This window comes from Schistosoma mansoni, assembly GCF_000237925.1.
Source record: "Schistosoma mansoni, WGS project CABG00000000 data, supercontig 0013, strain Puerto Rico, whole genome shotgun sequence".
NCBI lineage: Eukaryota > Metazoa > Platyhelminthes > Trematoda > Strigeidida > Schistosomatidae > Schistosoma > Schistosoma mansoni.
Window position 1 is genome coordinate 2,145,090 of NW_017386025.1, and position 21,035 is coordinate 2,166,124.

The 21,035-nt window shown below is 33.3% G+C and overlaps 2 protein-coding genes across 2 annotated transcripts in view; one reads left to right on the top strand and one right to left on the bottom strand.

Moving 5' to 3' along the window:
- The first annotated feature begins 3,038 nt into the window (after positions 1–3,038).
- On the top strand, positions 3,039–4,647 carry Smp_083410 (elongation factor 1-gamma, putative). The gene is made up of 5 exons (XM_018790885.1): positions 3,039–3,330; positions 3,365–3,548; positions 3,583–3,817; positions 3,851–4,188; positions 4,368–4,647. Exons 1-5 carry the CDS (start codon positions 3,084–3,086, stop codon positions 4,615–4,617), a joined length of 1,254 nt encoding a protein of 417 aa, XP_018645900.1. The 5' UTR covers positions 3,039–3,083; the 3' UTR covers positions 4,618–4,647.
- Positions 4,648–17,768: 13,121 nt separating this feature from the next.
- Smp_167370 (copine, putative) overlaps positions 17,769–21,035 on the bottom strand; it is a gene marked incomplete at both ends in the record, with an annotated part of 19,759 nt that continues 16,492 nt past the window's right edge. The window contains 2 exons of the mRNA XM_018790886.1: positions 17,769–18,305; positions 20,819–20,926. Coding sequence (XP_018645901.1) covers positions 17,769–18,305; positions 20,819–20,926 — 645 coding nt within the window. The remainder of the gene's footprint in view (positions 18,306–20,818; positions 20,927–21,035) is intronic.

Below are 21,035 nucleotides of genomic sequence, written 5' to 3' on the forward strand. Positions count from 1 at the left end.
GGCCACCACGCTTCTCTCCTCGATATACAGTACCGAATCCGAGTAGTTTTTCGTGTTCTGCGTGAGGTGTTGAGTGCTCTAATAGATTGCCAACGGAAAGGAAAAAGTTTTTGTTTGACTAACTTCCATGCCTATTAGTAATGGAACAGCGACATCTTCAGTTACAGACCTACATATGTGGTTCAAGCAGAAAAAAGAGTTGCTTGTATATCAGTATACTATAATATCCAATGTCCCCAACATATTCGTAGTTTACTCTTGAAGAACTCGACAGAGAGCGCTTAGATCACTTAAGTTGACTCTAAGACTTGATTACTCGTGAAGAGAAGATACTCTCACAATCCAGACTCCTGTTGCATTTCTGACTTCTGAGCATCCCTTCTAGATTTCATGTTAAAACCGAGGTTAAATAACCAATCGAGGGGAAGTCCAACACTGTTCATTATCTACGTTTTCATGGGGTCTTCGTGACAATGAGTACCCTTCGTTCTATCGATAGTAGAAGCCAAACTAGTAGTGAATAGGTCTTTGTATCGACGTTTCAGATTTTCTACTTGTTTTTCTACCAAATCTGGACTTCTCATCATATTTCCTTTTGTTCTATCTGACTAGTTTTTAGTAAAATGCTGCCTGCTACGGAGGTCTATTCACTTGTAACTCGTTTTTATTATTAGGTGAGAATCCATCTACTTCTCTAGACTGTCAAACTCTTCCACACGCAGATGATAATAATATACGGGAGAAAGTGCTAGGCTTTGATGATATTGTAGATCCCCAACGTGAATGATCTATATCAAATGATTGGGGGCCTAATCGAGTTAGACAGGAATGTTGCGACGAACCGGCTAACTTCAAAGTCACACATCGTGGTCAACATCTAACGTGGATTACTCCTTCGACGTATCAAAGTATTGTGGCTGCTTTGAAGACCATATAATACAAAGGACGTTATCATGGAAATATACTGGCAAGAATGAGTACAGAGAAGATAGCGAAAATAACACTGCATGAGCTAGTCCATGGCATACGATTAACTGATGCGCGTTGGTTGTCTTTGACAAGGCTCGAAAATGTGTTCGACATTCAATGAACCAACTGCCGGATGATTTGGCAAGGGCTCAGTGAAATTTCACTGGCCCTACAATATATTGAAGTTTTAGGAAGACTTGCATACGACACATAACTGGATTGACTGAAACCTTTTCTCCTGAAGTAGGAAAGTTAATGGTTTATAGTAGTGGTAGTCTACCCCATACTCGGCCCACACCAGTCCATGAAAACCCCCCCACAAACACTGGACAGCGTGACCATCAAAGAACTCGATGTCCTTGGTCTGCTAAATAAGCTTGACATAGGCAAATCCACTGAACCTGGTGAACTGCATCCTAGGTTACTAATGGAATTAGCTAACTTTGTTGAGAACCCTTTAAGTATATGTTTTAATCTATCCGTAACCTAGGGTCGTCTACCAAAAGACTGGAAGAACGCCGTGGTAAGTCCTGTCTTCAAAACAAGTATAAAACATAAACCTAAGAATTACCGACCCATTAGCCTAACTAGTGTGGTTGTTAAAATCTTAGAAAAGATTATTCGGAAGGAGCTGTTAAAGTATCTCGATGAAAACCGGATCCTCTCCGAAAAGCAGCATGGTTTTAGAACAGGTTACTCTTGTCTCACTAACTTATTAGTCGCTCGTGAAAACTGATTCGCTCTTAAGGACCAAAAGTTACCTGTAGACGTAGCCTACATCGATTTCAGCAAAGCTTTCGACAAAGTTCCGCACACCCGGCTGTTATATAAGCTAAGGAATGTCGGGATTGGAGGCAATCTATTGATGTGGATAAAAGACTTCCTAGTTGGGCGTCAACAAAGAGTAAGGGTGAACTCCAAGTTGTCTAGCTGGGGAATTGTGCTTAGTGGAGTCCCCCAGGGTACAGTTTCGGGGCCAGTGTTATTCCTCTTGTACGTAAATGACCTCCCTTGTCTTCTGTCGTCACCAGTCTTGCCCTATGCTGACGATGTCAAGATATAGAGAGCGATACAAAGCAAGGGCGATAGCTTAGAACTCCAAAACGACCTGGATAAATTACCTGAATGGTCCCAAACCTGGCAATTGCCGACAAATACTTCCAAGTATATTGTGATGCATATTGGCCATCAAGGTACAGATACGTACACGATGACTAACACTGAGCTACCTATTGTCCAGAAACACAATGACTTAGGAGTCATCGTCAGTCAACACTTAAAGACTACTGCACACTGCCGTGCAATAGCTGCCAAAGGTTTTAGAACTTCATGGTCCATACGTAGGGCTTTTAGGCATGTTGACGCTAAAACGTTTCTGACTTTGTATACGGTGTTCGTGCATCATTAACTTGATTGCTGCGTACAAGCAGCCAGCCCCTGCCCAAAAAAAGACAGAGAGCTCTTGGAAAGGGTTCAGGGAATGGCAAATAAGCTGATTCCCGGAATAGCGAAGCTCCCGTATGATACTAGACTGACCAAGCTAAACCTATTCCCGCTGTCATATAGAAGAATCAGAGGCGACTTGATTACAGTTTTCAAATTGCTTAATGACAAATTTGCACCTGATATGCCCTCATTTTTCTTGTCTTCCAAAACAGAAAATCTACGAGGACACTCCAAATAAGTTCACAAGCCCAGAACGAATTACTTGTCATCTGACTACCGACTTTCCCATCGAATCATCAACGAGTGGAATTCATTATCTCAGCACGTGGTTGAGGCTCCATCCGTAGACTCTTTCAAAAGAAAGTTGGATCAACTGAGAGATAATCATTGCCAGGACTAACACAGGCCATCAAGCCTTCTAACCTTTCCAAACTGAAACTGAAACTGGTTTTAACACTGCACTCTGTATTACAGTAAAGAAGTTGGGTCTCGGTTTACGTTGTCCCTTCACTATCTTTTCCTATCGGCATTCTGTAGCTAATGAAGTATACTCGCCCTTAAGGTTTCTAAAAAGTGAGGCTTTTGTTTGTTTATACCATTCGGTGTCGAAGTAAAGTGTGGATGCACTTTCGATTACTTGTCACGCCTGTTCTCAGTGACGTTTTACAATGACGGTTTCAGGGACTTTGTACACTCCAGAAGGGTATCACAGATCTTGGAGGGCCCAGATTGCAGCCCAATTTAGTGGTTGCGCATTAAAAATTGTCAATTTCATTCCTGGTGTGACTGATAAGGATAAAAAGTTCTTGGAAAAGTTCCCTCCTGCAACTGTCCCGGTTTTTGAAGCTGATGATGGTACATGCCTTTTCGATGTGAATGCCATAGCCTGTTGTTTGGGAACCGATCAGCTGAGAGGTAGGTGGTTCGTTTTGGAGCATTTATTTGGTAGGCGGTAAAAATACACACTTCGTCACACAGTGGGTCAATTATGCAGATAACAACATCCTGCCGTCTGTCGCTACCTGGGTTTATCCTTGTCTTGGTATTACCCAGTTTAATAAACAAAACACAGAGAAAGCCAAGGCTTGTATTTCATCTGTGCTTAAGTTTATGAATGAGCAACTTAGTAAGATGTAGGTGTTTAATTTTTACTGTTGATTGAATTAGAACTTTCCTTGTTGGTGATCGGTTGTCTCAAGCTGATATTACCGTCTTTACAGCTTTGCATCCATTGTTTACTCATGTTTATGAAGAAAATGATCGAAAATCTTATCCTCATGTCGTACGCTGGTATACAACCATTGCCAACCAACCAGAGGTTTTGAATGTCGTTGGACCGTCTACGTTTTGTGTTAAGGCGGCTCAGTTTGATGCCAAAAAGTACTCTGAGCTGCATAAAAAGGTAGGTCTAAAGTTACTATATTAAAAATAAAAGTCCCATGAAACCAATCAGCCAAAAGTAGCGGTGAAAGAAAAACAGAAATCTGAAACTCCTGTTAAGAAGGAAAAGCCCAAAGATTCCAACGAAGATGAAAAACCCCCAAAACCAAGCAAAAGTCGGCTTGCAAGTCTCCCTCTTGGAAAATTTGGTATGGATGCATTCAAAAGAGTGTTCAGCAATATGGATAAAGAAGAGGCAGTCTCATATTTCTGGGACAATTTTGACCCAGAAGCTTATTCTATCTGGAGCTGCAGTTACTTATTTTCTGACTCGCTAACTTTAATGTTCATGACGGGTAACTTGATTGAGGGCTTTTTCCAACGAGCAGAGAAGTAAGTTTTTATGTTGGCGTAAACATGTTATTTTTGCCATCGACTTTATTTGATCGTTCTCATAAATATGTGAGGTCATTTTTTAACCTATGATTGGGTCTGTTAGTGTTTTTGTAGTGCCTCAGATTCGTTTAAACTTTAAGTTAATGTTCTACTGAATCACTACATTTTTCTTTCAGGATGTCAAAGTATGCGTTCGGTATCATGCGCATATTTGGCGAGGATAATAATAATACAATTAAGGGTATCTGGGTTTGGGCAGGAACTGGTTTGATTTTCGAGTTGGACGAAGATTTGCAGACAGATTACGAGTCTTACAGTTGGGAGAAATTGGATCATAATGCAGAAAGTACCAAAGCTCTTGTACATGAATATTTTACGTATAAACCTGAAGACGGCAAACGCAATCAATGCAAAATATTTAAATGAGAAATAAAGTCCTTTTTTCTGGGTGAATAACCTCTTTTCGCTAACTGCTATGTGTTTGCATACTGTTGTCACTGTCGGATCCTGACCTTGCGTCAAGTTAGCAGGAATCTAAAGTTATGTTTATTAACGCCGTTTAAGGAGCTTAGTGATATTGTATATGTAGGCGTGTGTATATAATCGTCAACCATGTTCAGCGAAGGTCGTCATATTAAGCATTCCAACAAATATCCCATGTTTAGTTTTCTTTCGTAACATTCTGATGGTTTGAGTTGATTAATCCTGCATAACTTTTGGTTGTACCAATCATTCTTTGCTGTTTGCAGAAGAATTATTGAATTACGGTTACTGAGCCCAGTAGTTATGCAAGTGATAATATTTGTGCTGTGTGTATTAGTCTGTTAGATGATTAGTGGTAGCTGGTTATCGCAAGGCTACGATTTACACATGAGTTTTTACTCTAATTAAAGTAATTTTCACGGCTCAATCAAATGGTTTAGTTCATTGTATATTTATTGAATCAGTCTTTGTGGACATTAGAGGTCAGTTTTGATAGAGACATAGGTTGCGTGTTGTAAATATTCTATATCGAATGAAGCAAATCTTTCTAAAGCTACGACTGACAGTTGGTTAAGTAAGTAGGTATCATAGTTCGGTTGCTTACTTTGAACCCTCCCTGAATTGTAAAGTATAAATGTATATATGTGTGTTCTGTATATGCATCAGCTACGCATTACAAACCAAGACTAGATCGTGTAGCGTCGACTGAGACGACGACGTTGATTAAAACGTTTTTTAATGAACTACTATTATGACTGCGTTAAGAGCCATTTTCATGGTCAAATATCCATTATAACATCGTCGTTCTTCTAAAAGTCGTCCACCGGAATTTGGTAACAGCACTTGTAAGGCTATGGATATTTTCATGTGTTCAAGCTGAACATGTCTTTGGAGAGTTTCTGGGTTCGAATCTCGGATAAAGTGCTATTTAGACTGCCAATGACCTGACTGGTTTGTATATAAAGCATTATCTTGTAATTATCAATAGGATTGGCTGTCATTTTACAATTTATATGATCTGAATTCTAACAACAATATCATATGGGACTAAATGCCTACGAAAAATGGGGGGTAAACGTTAACAACTCAAGCAGATGGGACATGTTGAAGTTATGAAGCAATACCAAGTTCAACATATAAAGACAAAGAGTGAGTGTATCTTCGCCACTGTAACCAACGTTGAGTCATACAGCTTAAGATTTTCAGCCTTAGTTTATTATTATGTCATGGATACTGACCATGTAGGCTCCGTATCTTGTGCGGTACACAAACTAATATATGTAATAAGTTTTTTATTTGATAGTAAGTGATTCGAACCCACAATCCTTGGTAACGCGCAAACGACTAAACTCTAGACCACTGAACCGACATCCAACAGTGTTAATATGTAACTTCAATCAATTCACCATGTTTAGCGACCATCTTCCATTGTCTCCGTGGATTAGTTGAAGTTTAACATTAGCACCGTTGGATGTCGGCTCATTGGTCTAGGGTTTAATCGTTCGTGCGAGACCGAAGGTTTTGGGTTCGAGTCTTTAGTGGGGTATCGTGTGTGCCCATTTCTAGAGAGTCCCATATGAGGACAAAACGGCCGTCCAGTACTTGCAAGTTTCTAATGGTGGTCCAACATTAATCGGTTCATGATTTCGATGAAATTCAGCAATCTCCACAACTGCAAACTGAGGATAGAAAAGTGCGCGAAAATTTTTGGATGCCTCATATTTGTTGAACATTGAAAACGTCCTGATAGCCTCAGTCATTAAGTACAGTTACTCCTACATAAAGCAGATCACAATGTTTTATCGAATCCCAGGTAGTAGTATAAAATAATCGCCGGGCATAAATCAATGCGACAAAAGTTAGTGTCTGGGGTTTGAATTTAATTCTAATTGATTGAATTGTTTACTTACGAATATGACTACGATTGTAACTATGTGGAAAACTACCAAATATTCTGACTGACTAATTAGGGTTGGGTAGGGGACACTTGCAATCTTATTGAAACAGTCTAAACTTCGTTCGTTAAAACACTTATTAAGTGATTTAGGATGCTTCGTATTACTGTTACTGATGTTACTCTCTCTTAGCTAGTTGACATAATCGTAAAGCCTTTGCTATCTCTGCGAGCGACATCCAAGGTGTCTACTTTAAATAGAATTGGGCGATTAAACAGACGAGAAGCATTACATTGAATAAAGTGTGTTTCACCCTTACCTACGTATCCAAATAGTTTGTTAGTTAAACCTTATTACTTGTCATTACTTATATCAGTGTACATAGACATATATAAATACTAATTAGACTGCGAAAGTATCGGCTACAGACAGGAAACTGTAATTGTGCTAACATATTTTTGGTGACCTTTAATATAAGTCAGTATGAAATTATTAATCATGTCGAAATGAATACAACCAATTAATCTACGTGAACAAAGCTAATTGATCATATAATCATTGGGAATGGAAAAGGGATATTAGTATGACGAATTTAACTTAAAATGCAATGTGTAAATATGAGTACAGATTGATTTACTGTTCTGGAATCACTTTAATATTGGAGTCGATAATTTGGACAGAATGATAATAAAATCTAACATGTATTTAAATACAGTAATAACATTTTAATTGTTGTCAAAATCTTGTGGCACTAGCCTTTGTGGCTTGGACATTTTGAGAATGCCTTCCAGGCGATTCCCACATCTCACATCTTTTTTCGACGTCGCAACTGGGTTAAAAAATCCCTAGAGGCATTTCGTTTATTTAATGGTACCGTGATACAAGAAATAGCTACATAGAAATGGAGTTTTGTCAGTTCATTACTTCATGTTGGATACAGTTCCAAAATTTATACAAACCAGTGATTTCCGATATGCTTTAGAACAGAAACCAATGGTATTTCGCAGTAATTTATTAAATTTTTCATAAAATAAAAATGGTCCTTTTTACTGAAAGAAATCTCTGTCAGATGCCATCCTTAAATGAACAGTACCTCTTATTAAATACTATCCTTATCGATTTATTTCTTAACTGTATAATCAATCATTCTATTTTTCCCCATGAAAGCTCATTGTATTCAGTGTAAAGCATTCTTTTTAGTGACCTATTATGTCGAAAATGTAAGTGTTATAAGTAAAATAATAGTTGGAGTCTAAAATAATAATATGTCACTAGAGAAAATCTCAATATTCAACCTTTATCATAACCTTAATACAAATAAACAAAACTGGTCTCCATAGATGTGCCACATTAATGCATAAAAGTATTTACGAAAGCTCAAAGGCGTACTCAGAACAGAACACTTTAAGTGTTGTTGTCTAATTTGTACCGAAGGCACTCATTTTATTTATTTATTTAAACACATAAATATTGGTACAAGGAAGCACCAGATACATATGCGCCATACAAATCTCATTCGATTTGCTTGAGGGCTGTGATACTGCCCAGGTGCCCAAACTGAAGCAGGTGGTTTTCTTAGGGGCCTACACCCGGAGCCTTTGACCGAAAGATCTAATCCACAAGGCAGTGGAGCATCGTGAGGAGATACAGTCCCATGGTAGCCGTTGACCAACAACAGGTTCGTTCGCCATTCGTTCCATCAGGATACTGGAGCCCATGTGCACCATTGGTTTGGAATCAGGGTTTTCCAACTCCCCTAGGTGGACCCTCCGTGTCCACCAACCCGGTTAAAGCGCTGGACATTCGCTTTTCGTCCTCTCACTTTCGTAAACAACAGTAGTGCCACGAGAAGGCAGTGAGTAGGACTTCCCTGGCAGAGGCTATATATTCGCTGGCCATGTGAGAGCATTTCGAGAGGGAGAGTGGACTCTCCCCACTCTCGGCCGTACCAGGGCATTTGGGGGCTCATTATATTGTCCAAAATGAAAATGGAAACTCGGTGATTAAACTATCCAGCTCAGTGAACTCAAGGACACTAAAAACATCTATCTGGGCTGCAAATCTCTCTCCTTTGCAGAATAATAGGTACTGAAAAATATATTAAAGGTCTTAAGTGTTCCCTGTTTGAATATGAACACTGGAATGTGGCAGGTACATTTGTGGTGTACGCTATTTATGCTGACAGATATAAGGAGTGTTTAGCGCTAATGGCAAGTGGAATACCTGGTAACAGAATATTAAAATGAAGAGAACAAGATTGAAATCGGAGTGCAATCAAAATAACAACAGAATCGGAGGAATAATGGAGTATTTAAAGGATAACACAAAGAAAATGTACAAATAATGCATTTAATGTATGATTTCCATATTTCACTAAGTCATTGTGCTTTTTACATTGGACATTTTCATTCACTACATATTCATTAGAAGAGCCCTAAACAATACTTTATATTGCATTCCGGACTCCACTGTTGGTCAAAATTCAAATTCACTAGAATAATTCTTTTCCTCATGTTACTTTAATCCAGTTTTGTATTATTTTATTTCATTATTTTCATAGTTGAAAGCGTCAGTCAATTGAAGCTAGACCACTAGGGAAAACGGCCGTTTCGTCCTATTTTGGGACTCCTCAGCAGTGCGCATCCATGACCTCGCCTCGCGAGATTCGAACCCAGGACCTACCAGTCTTGCGCCAGAGCACTTAACCGATAAACCACTGAGCCGGCATCACATGGTGTTAATGTCTAACTCCAACCAATCCACGAAGTTGAGCAACCGTTCACCAATTGTCTTCAGTGAGTTCCTATCTCACAACAGACGTGGTTATAAAACTTACATATATACTTCTCCGAGCATAATAGGCAAAATACGAGTTGATAGTGGGAAGATAGGTGTACTGATAGTAGTAAGAATATTAAATTACGATAACAAAATTCTTATTAATATTTAAACAGTGAAAATGGGAGGTCAAACGTGGGTAAATAGACTTAAAATAGTGATCATTACGTAATAAGAAGTATGTAAATAATTAGATAGTGAAGAATACAAACGGAAATAGGCGGAAAATTACAAACAAATTATAACAAAATTTATAATAAAGTTTTAAAATAATAATAATAATGTCATTTGTTAAGTTATTTCCGTCTATGGAAGGGATAGGGAGGTTACAAATCTCTTCTGTACACATAAATTGGGGTGAAATGTACAAATTCCTATGGCTTCTGTTATATGAGGAAGACGGAAATGAACTCCGTTGGGAAATGATAGAGGTATACGATAGATCACTTGAAATGATTTCGATTTAACTACATTCTGACCACTATCAATTAGATGTGTCAAGATAGAACTGCGTATCGTTTTTAATATTCATGTATATTAGAGTAAAGCCTTATGACGATCTAATTGGAAACAGTTGTTCACATACATATGTTGTTCTAATTTTCACAATGGGAATCTTTAATATATACTTCTACCTATTAATCAAACAACTCAAAAGATACATAAATCATCTTAACCAAATGAATTTTTATTCAATGAATAACTAATAGAAAGTCTATTAACTTCTTCTCTTTGATTTAATATATATTGTTCACTATATGATTCATTCATTCAATATGTTCAATATGGAGCTTATAAAGTGGTCGATAAAATCGATTTTTTTTTTTGAATTTTTTTAAAAAAGTAATCGATTTTGTAATTATAATATATCTGTATAGTTAGTTGTATATCACTACACAGAGACTTTGTTTTAATTCACATTAAAAACAAAAAATTTTAACCTTGAAAAATTTTTATTTATGAAAGCAAACAAACAAACTTTTAATTCATGGGAAATTGTTTAAACATTTCAAATCATAAAAAATCAAATTATTATTTAAATAATAAATTTATAAATTGTTTAACAACTAATTTGAAATTATTGCATAAAACTCATCATCATATTCATAATGATATTAATGCCAGAAATTCAATGTTCACTGTCGATTTGAATGAATTGAATCAATGTGTTTTACTAATAAATAACCATGAGTTAAATCATAATATACAAGATTTATTACATAATGAGGATTCCTCAAATAAGCTTAATTTTCATTCAATATTGAATGATGATAATGATGTTAGTAATGATAAAGACTTCAATTGTCATTCATTACTTTTCAAAAGATGGAATTCAATTCTTTTTAATTATTATAATGATTTATCAATAATTCAAAATAAATTTATCAATTATTTTGTTCCTATAAAAAATAAGAAAATTGAACATACTACTACTACTACTATTAATACTACTAATATTACTACTATTAAAAATCAGAATAATTTAAAAAAGTTAAAATCAACTTATTGGCCATTAATTAATACATCTATACTTGGATTTACTGTTTTAAAATCGAATATGTTAAATTTTATAGAATGGTTCCAATATAATGAAGATGAGATATATTCAAATATGGATGTAAATCAATTATCAATGAAAGGTAAGCAAATGAAGATGAATTATTTAAATAAAACAAATATATATACTAATGTTAACATAGTGAATAATAATAATAGTAATAACAATAATGATGACATCTTGTTACCAGTTGGTTGGTTACGTTATACCATGTTTATTTATCAAACAAAATTGGATACAATTAAATTTTTAACAATATTTCATAAAATGAAATATATATTACATAGTATAGAAATAAAAACAGGTTGTAAAATTTTAATAAGTAAAGGTTTATTTATATATAAAGGGAATTTAATACGTAAATTTGTCATTGATGGACCTAATAAAAAACAAATTCTTCAATGTTATTCAAGTTTACCTCAATTATTTCATCGACTGTTAATATTAGAATGTGACAGACCATGTACAACATAATTCATATATATATATATATATATATATATATATATATATATATATATATATATATAATATTCAATGAAGTCCAAAAAACAAACTAGAATTAGAAAGTCTCTGAACGGGATCTTTTTCATTTTGAAACAGTCTCCTTTGATTGTTCAATATTCATTTATTTTTACAGTATTGTATATATTGTATACAAAAACGGTAAAGCAACAATATGAGACTCATCTAAAAATTTTTTTTCATTTAAATGATTAAAATGAGGTGCTGGGGATGATTTGTAGCTCGGGTAGATGATTTTTAGTGAAATTGTGTTCTTTGAGTTGAGTGTATTTTTGTTATCTTTCTGGACAACAATATTATAAACGTGAACTTCGTAAAGAAATGAGTTATATAAGTTTTATCAAACATAATACGATCAAACTTCTCAGCTTACAGGATCCGATCTGACTAGGATTAGGTTGTTCATTAATGAAGTAATAAAATAGTATAATTTGATTACACGTTTTTAAAATGATGTTTACAAAGTATTTAAAAGATAAGCTATCAGTTGATAACTAAATGGGTCTTCCAGTTCTTGGATCACATTTATCAATCGATAATAGGAGATAAAAAGAATAAAAAAATTAAGAACGAAAAGGAAGGAATATTATTGGTAGAGAAAATGAACAGATCAGTTCTCCTTCTTATCTGTGATATACAGTGAATACTTGTCTGCTTTGTGAAGAGATTATTGTAACTTTGAATGTAGTTTCCTTAGCAAATTGATATCAATTGCAGAATTATTGAAAATCGGGGAGTGCTGCACAGCTCGAAACCTCCCATCAGTGTACATCACGATTATAAAAAATCTACCACATTTAGGTTTCTGGATCAGCACAGAATTCAGTCAGTCTAAATTTCAACTCGTGTCAGATTGTCACAAAATGTAGTCCACAATATATGTCACTGATTGAATATAATGTGGGTGTTTCGAACTAGGACACAACAACTGTTCGATGCTCTGGGATTTTCCAATGTTCATCGGGAAAAATACCAGCTTATGACAAAAAACTATCCCCATAACAGTAGGTGTGTTAGAACATTATCTGGTGTTCATTAGTTATTAAACAGTAAAACGAAAAACACTTTATTATATATATATATATATATATATAGTGTAAGAGAGAAATTGTTGAAATTTCAACCATATGGCCTTATGATATCATGTTCGACTTGATACTTGAAATATACTCGACTAGATCCTATGTTTGATCATCGGTGTTCATAATCGGGAAGTCTCAAAAGAAAATGTCCAGTGCTATGTGGTTTCCAATAGATTCTTTAGTTAATGTCAGTCAGTGACATAAAAAGTTATAGGTTGATGTCAATTTCCTTGAAGATGGTGCATTTTTTCTCCGAAAAATAAATCAATATTTATTTCAGTCGACCTTATGACCTATTCACATAAATTTTATGGATCAACTTTATAAAACAATCACATTCCGTTGTCTTTTTTAATGTCTGTTATAGCCAACCAAAATCAGCTAAAAAATTAATTGTATACGTTTGAGTGGGAAAAGAGTAAATGTTGTTAAGATCATGTCGTTTTGAGCTGATTTTAATGTGACTGCAGATTCATTTATCTTTGAAACGTACTGATTTTTCAGCCTTAATTCCTAAAGTATATATATAGATGATTTGAAGCGTACAATTATCACTATCATTATTGTTCAGTTGTTTATTTGCATTATATTTATTAGTTCTATGTTAGTTGTGTATATCTATATTCTTTCTTATTATTAGAGTTACATTGCCAAACTTCACTGCTAAGCATTTCATAGATTAGTTTGTAAAATCTCGAATTATTGTTTAATAAGTCAGCTGTTTAGTGTACATGGACAAGTAACTCATATAGTAAACAGTGAGTGGTTACTAAAGCTTGCAATTTGTAGTGTACATATAAAAAGATATGCACATTGAATTGCCTTACAATAAACAGTGTATCTATTACTTGAACGTAGTTTTTCTGGCTATCTATCAGGCAGGCAGTCAGTCAGTCATTAGTAAACAACATAGGATCTGGTCTAACTTGTAACATTTCACACCAGCATAACGAACAAAACTTGGAAGATGAGAAGCTAAGTTTTTCAAATTGTAACATTATCGGTGTACGGAAAATTAGTTCAGAAGAAACGAATGAAATAGTGAGATGTAAAATATGCGGTATTATGCAAACCCAAGCAAGATTTTTTCTACTATGACTAATTTTCAGTTACGATTCCCCTTATATATATATATATATATAACCGTATATATAACGTAGATGATAGTTGAACTCATCATCACTTATTACTTACTTGTCCTAGATAGCATTATTAGGTAGGATGATATGTTAAAGAGACGATTATTAAAGTTGATAGTGCAGTGAACGAGAAAACAAGTAGGGACAATCAAATGTATTTGAAGACAATATTACAGAATATCTTGGTAAAATATGAGAACGAAAAAGTAAATACTTCATTTGCAAAGTGTAAATCAATCGTTCCAGACTTCATTGTTCTTTCGTCTCCACACCAATCATTCTCTGTTCTCATTCTCTTTTCTTCGATCTTCTCAACTTTCTGCCACCAGTCCTTTCACTTTCGATTGATGATACATACTACTTATATCTGTCGACATCAGTAGCACATACCACAACAGAACATTTGAAACAATGAGAAACATTCATGTAATTGACTCTATACTCAGTCTATTATTCTGCAAGAATGAATTACAACTCGTAGATAAGGTGGTAAAAGACCCTGTTTGTAATCTATTGCAATTTCATTTCGAATCCTACTGTTGCCTTTTTATCGGATAATAAACTGCTTGTTAGTATACGAACTAGGCGTTTGAAGAATGTGATATGTTTTGAGCTGTTGGAAATACGTGATCATTTATAGGAATATCTCGGAATTTGCCTATCAGAATATAATTGACTCGTTAGCAGTGTACAAAGTAATATGACGCGCTCACAGTATTGTGAGTAGAGTAACATGTATTTACACTATCAAATTAGTCTTGATAGATTATTAGGATAAAAAAATTCACCAGATAAACACTGTTCACGTCGTGTCATTCAGGAAATATATTAATGTTAAAATATGAACTAGAAATTTTTACTGACCTCAATATCAGGTCTTTAATAGAATTTCAGAATATTATCCGTGAGATCAGGTCGAAATCCTCTCAAATTTATGACAATACACCTATGAGCTGCCAGATGGACTACATGAGTAATTTTCCGAAGTACAACCAACATCACACTATTTAAGATTAATGTTAAAGAGTTGTTTGTTTAATCTGAGTTCCACATTTTTAAGAAGTATGCTGATATTTTTACAGAAATATATTTCGAGAGCTTATATTGTTAACTTTTTAATTCGAAACTCACTGTTAAGTAAAAGAAAATGTTAAGAAGAGCTCAGATTACACAGTTTTCTGCTATTATGTGTTAGTTTTTTTATAAAGTACAATGTCGACAACATTTACTTTATTCACAATTCCGCAATAAACTTGTTTTGTTATCTAATAGGTTGTTATTACTTTTAGTCCGTTAGTTTTTTTTTCAAGGTCTTTAGGTTTACAAAATAAAGAAGCTGTTCCATTTCAATATTACATGTCTATTCAGAGTACAAATCCATCTTGAAAGCCTTATCTTCTCTACCTTGTATTAACTAGTGTCGATTGTTATTCTGTCGAGTCCTCCATAAAAATAGTACACATTAGAATAAACTCGATTATTCCCTAATTAGCAATTACCATAGGCATGTACTGAACCGCTGTTTCAAGATTATAACAAAAAACTGCTTAATACTAGTTTATTCTGCAAACTGCTTCTATGTGTTTGCATTTAATACGAACGATTTTAACTAAAAAGTTCAGATTATAAGTGAGAAAGCTACACAACAGTAACAGTTCTAAAATTATACTTGATGAATAATCTTATAGATACTCAATAAACACAATGGATAATGCTAATAAGTCGGAGTTATTCCCTCAGTAAATGTTGATAGATTCTAAAAGGTTGTGGGGGTCTTTTATTTAATCTTCCATGAGTTCATGAATTAGAAATATCCTTAAGAAGTATATCATCGAAAAAAATTCACCTTAACAAAATTTAGGCTCGTTCGCTAATACAGAAAGTAGGAAGTTAAAAGTTGGTAAGTCATATCTTGAAAGATATATATTTGAACACTGTTCAGAACTGAACAATTTTAATATCTGTAGGTTTTATTCGTCACATGTTAATCCCAGTTGGAGCATCGTTGAAAATCAGAGATTATTAGTCATCTATTTTGTACTAATACTCAACTCAGGACCTTCACTTTTTTTGGCGAATATCATTAGAGTCAGTCAGTAGTCATTCAATGGTAGGTTTCTAACTTTTATCAGTTTGTGATATAGCTCGACGATCAACTAATACCATTGACGACAATTATTTCACTTCCGAAATTGTTAACTCCATCAGTCACGCACTCCTATTTAACCTTCAAGAAAATCTTGAAGAAATCTCCAGTAGACGGTTTATTATAATTTAGTTGAAACATATGTGCGGAGTTTTGTTCAGTTTGTAAGTTGTAGGTAGGTCTCACATTAGGACCAAATGACTGTTTCTCTCTATCTAGTTTTCAAAAATACTCTGCCAGTAATTAATCTGTTACTGGTACAACCTATAAATTAGATCATTTTAAAACATGTTTATAGTTTGGTTCTGGTTCATTGATACTAAAGTTAGAGAGACTGGGTTCCGTATTGATCTGTGTAACCAGTTTATTCATCAGACAGAATTCAGTTAAACATTTGTTCTAACTAACACTACAAAGTCAAGAAGCATTTCATATCCACAGTGTGTTAATCAAAATCAAAATTTAGTTTTAAATACCAACCATAGGGTGATTCAAACCCTTACTGATATTGATAAAAACACGATGAACAAGTTAGTAACCAACTTCACTCCATGGCTTAATGAAGAACATTAGGAACATAAGTTTTCTTAAAATTAAAAGCCCACCATATTGACGAGTATCAAAATAGCACAAAACCTAGGTTCAGAGTTTCCTATCGATCACCTACAACCCCTTCTCTAAATTTGAGATAACTAATATTATATAGAATGACATGAAACTCCTAGAATTCACTACTAATCACTAATCAATCTATTTTTACATAATTTCTGAAATAAGTTTTCTGTCTTTGTACAACAAAACAAAATGAATTCTTACTTCATACAAAGATTTAACTTATTTTAAGTCAAAAAAAAACAAACAAAAAATAAAATCAATTGAGTAAACCATAAGCCAAAAAACTCTTATATATCAGAAGAAAGAGTCAAAGTGAAAATTACAAAACATTAAACCAATCTATATATATTTTGTTTGTTTGTTTGTTTACATTTCACAAGGAGTCGTGAAAAACAAACAAACAGCCAAATTACTGAATATAATCAAAACAAGATAATTTTCTTCGTTTTTTTGTTTTGTTTTTCTTTGTTAAACATTATACAATGAAATAGTTGTTTGTATTATTTTTATTTATTCATGTTGAGTTTATATGAAAATTAATTTATTTCTAATGTCCAATGAATAATTGTTTATATTTCCGGTGATTAACTGTTTCGTCATTTTGAGTAAACTCTCTTCTTCATTGTCATCGTCGTCAGTAGTAGTATTAGTAGTATGGAGCAGTGAAAATCCTTGTAGATTTCATTAATGGATAGATACATTAAGTTATCTATTCAATATAAAGTATTCTTTATTAATTGTCTTGCTCATTGACACATTGAATGAAATAATAAGTTTATATAAAATACATTCATATTATATTATATATATGTGTCGAAAATTTAGTTCGAAAGGAAGGAATTTGTGTTACAAAAAGGTAGAAATAAATATTACAACTTAAGATCTTAGGGATAAGTAAAGTTAATTTTACTTAATCTACTTTTAAATTAATCAGTAGTAAATTACTATCATCTATATGTTTAATGAGTTAGTTTATCAAAATGAAAGAAAAAAATGTCAATGAGGCACTTTAAAGAGTTCATTATCATACAAATGTTATCTGTCAGGCTTATTTATTTATTTATTATTATTAATCTAATTGTACTGTTTATCTTTATTTATTTTTTCTTTCACAAAAATAGAAAAAAATACAACCCATTTCAATCAATCAATCAATATTTTTCATTTTTGTTTTATAATGATGTTGATTAGCAACAAAAAAAAGTAAGAAGAGAAATTATATTTTTTTTACATTGTATGATCTCTCTTTCTTCTTTCTCTTATTCATTTATTATAATAGAAGAAAATTTTTTTTCTTTATTTTGAACTATTACCAGTATTATTACCAATGTTGTTGTTATTTGATCGATTTGATGTAATTCGATTTGTATTAATATTTGTATCTAAACCACTTGGTAATCGTCGAAAACGTGTTTTAGTTGGATAATTCTCTGTTAATTTTGTTGTACCTAATGACATTTGACGATATAATGGTATTTGAGTTTTTTTAGGTGATGATTGATTCATAGAATAACTTTTCATTTCATTTAATGTAGAATTATTATTATTATCAGATAAATTAAATATTTGTCCAGATTTACAATAATATTGATCAGAAGATGTTGAACTAATTGGTGAATTTGATGATGATGTTGTTGGTTGATTATCTTTATCAATTAATTGTAAACGTTGTAAAGCATCATTTTCATCTTCAGATGGATTAGGATGATTTTCAGATAATGGTTGAGTAAATCGTCGCCACCAATCAGGATTTGTTAAATCACTGAGTTTTTCTGCTTGTCTAGGTACAAGATGTTGTGGACTAAGATGATTTTTGTCTAAATATTCTAAAATCTAAAAAAAAGATTATATATGTATATGACATTAGATGACGTTTGCACAGTATAGCGAATTGGTTGAACTTGGAAATACAAACTACTAAGTGCCGACTCAGTGGTCTTAAGGTTATTCACTCAAGAAGAGATCTCGAGAACCCAGGTTGAAACTCTGGTTGAATCTTTCATAAACATTGTTGCATTGTCCCATCGTAGCTAGTTACTGGTAAGAACACAATTTGTAAATATTTTCAAGCAATCAGTTATCTATTAATGTAAAAAGACTGTATATTAATATTATTTCCTATATTGTTTCAGATCGTACGACATCTGTTAGAATGAGTGTAAATGTGACGTGAAAGTTCCCTATAAGCAAATTAATATATTCAATACATTTGTATTCAAGTCAGAAACTGACTCTGGAAGCTACTGGGTTAAAGCAATAGTCCTTTGTTTTTTTGGTTAATGCCAAGCAATGGAATATTGGATACACGACCAATTCACCTGAATTAGTTATGGAACTGGAGTTCGTGGCTGACAAACTAATGTTAAGAGTGAGGATTGACATTTCATTCGGTGATCAGTACATGCACTCGATGTCTGAATGCAGTAGATTTTATTGAGCAACACAAATCAGAAAACATTGTCCGAATAAACGACCGTTTTATTCTAGAGTTAAAATTCTCAGTAGTGCATATCTATACCCTCATCAGAGACTGGACCCAGAACTTTGGAGTTTAGAAGCAAGCGCCAAATCTTTCACCGCCAATTTAAAATGGATGTTAACCCAGCGTCTTTTTATATTTAGCTTTTGGATTTTGCCTATTGATAATCTACTCAGTAGTTCAAAATGCATATTGAAATTATTATATGGTCCATGACAAAAATGGTACCAGCTTATAAATACATGTTTTTGTGGAAAAATTGATCAATAAAAAATATTAAGACTTGTAAAATACTGGATTAGGAGTCTTTTAAGCATCTATAAAAGTTTGGTCTATATCGTTGAACCTTTACGCAAGAAGATTTGCGGTAGATTCGTCAACTTTTCGATTCTAACTCATTGATTTATTAGTCGTATATATTATATATAAGACCGAAAAGTTGTATATGCAGTCTTGTGTGCAGTTTACTGTATAACTGAATAAATGCTTCTTATTTCTTCATGATTCTTTCGTTGACATCGATTTGTGATGAATATTACTTTTATAAATTGTTCAAATAACCGAAACCATAACAAGTTACTGATAGTTAGACGGTCAAATTTGGAGTCGTCTATACATTATTTTATATAATCAGAGTAGCATTCTTTTGTTGTTTGAAGTTAAAGTTTGTATTATGCTGTTTAGGAAAATGTACTTTAATGATTATCAAATAATTGAATTGTGGTGTTTTTGATATTGTGAGTTTATATCTGATACGTTCGTTCAACTAGACACATATCAAATGACAGACGTGCGCTATCGGCCAAAACTTGGTTTCACCTTGTAAGGAGAAAAACCATACGCCATTGTTTGTAAATGCAACTTAGTTTTCTAAGGGAGATAAATATATATTCATGAATGAGTTCTATATATGTTCTCCACTCACTTTTAGTCAATAAAAGTCTCCTACTCCCTCTTGATTTCCTAACTGAAATAGGTGGTTGGGTTTGGGTATAGGAAATTTGTATATTAATAACAGACTCGGACAACCGCCTACTATAAAAACACTTTTAAATAATTTGACTGTTGTTCAGCCAATTGTTAACTATCATTGAAATGATCAAGTTTCATGTTACTCTGTTATGAGAATATTTCCTTACAATTTTTGTTTTATTTGTAAAGCATGTCAGAACAAGTATTTACTTGTTATTTGTTGAAATATATTCAAATTAAATGATATAGGTTAACATATTATAGTTTAGTATCGCTTATTTCAAGCACGTTTGTCAAACTATGTAATACCACAGATACCGGAACTCTATTTCAGAACAAACAATTTCTTTATGCATTTATTCAAGTTAGTAAGGTAATTGTTATGACCTTGAATTACTGCTCGTATGGCTTTAAATCAGTTGGTTGTGACAAAGTAGCTATATAGAGGCATTTTTCACAAGATGCACATATGCTAATGAGGTAACTTAAACTCTTAAATACAAATTTCTACCTTTTGAATAAGTTAGTGACTATCTTGACTTAGTTTTTTAGTCGATAGTGTGTTTGATGTTCTAAGTGAAAGGTACTGGGTTCAAGTCTCAATGTAAGTAGCAATACTAAAATAAGTGTAAATTTATCCGATACATCTCATATAGAACAAAACTCACGTCCTGAATTCCAATGTTAGTCACATGATAAAGCTATAACTTAACGCTATATCAAGACAACCTAATCAAGATGAGTATATACCACTAGAGACTGATCAGTCACGCTCTTAAGTATCAATAATAAAAAAAACTACAAAATCCTACAAAAATAAATATAATCCTTATCTTTCTTTTTAAACTAATTAATGTATATAAATATAAAAGATAAAAATATTTAAATAACTTACTTGTGAAGGTAGTTCAGCTAATACTTCTTTAGCTAATGCTACTTTACTCCAACGTATACTATCTGATCCATCAGCTGCTAATCGTAAAAATCGTCTCATTTGTACAAACTAATAATAATAATTATAAAAATAATATATATCAGATAAGAAAAAAATTTAAAAAAAAAGAGTAAATCAATAAATAATCAGAAAAGTCATTATTAAATGATTCTTTCAA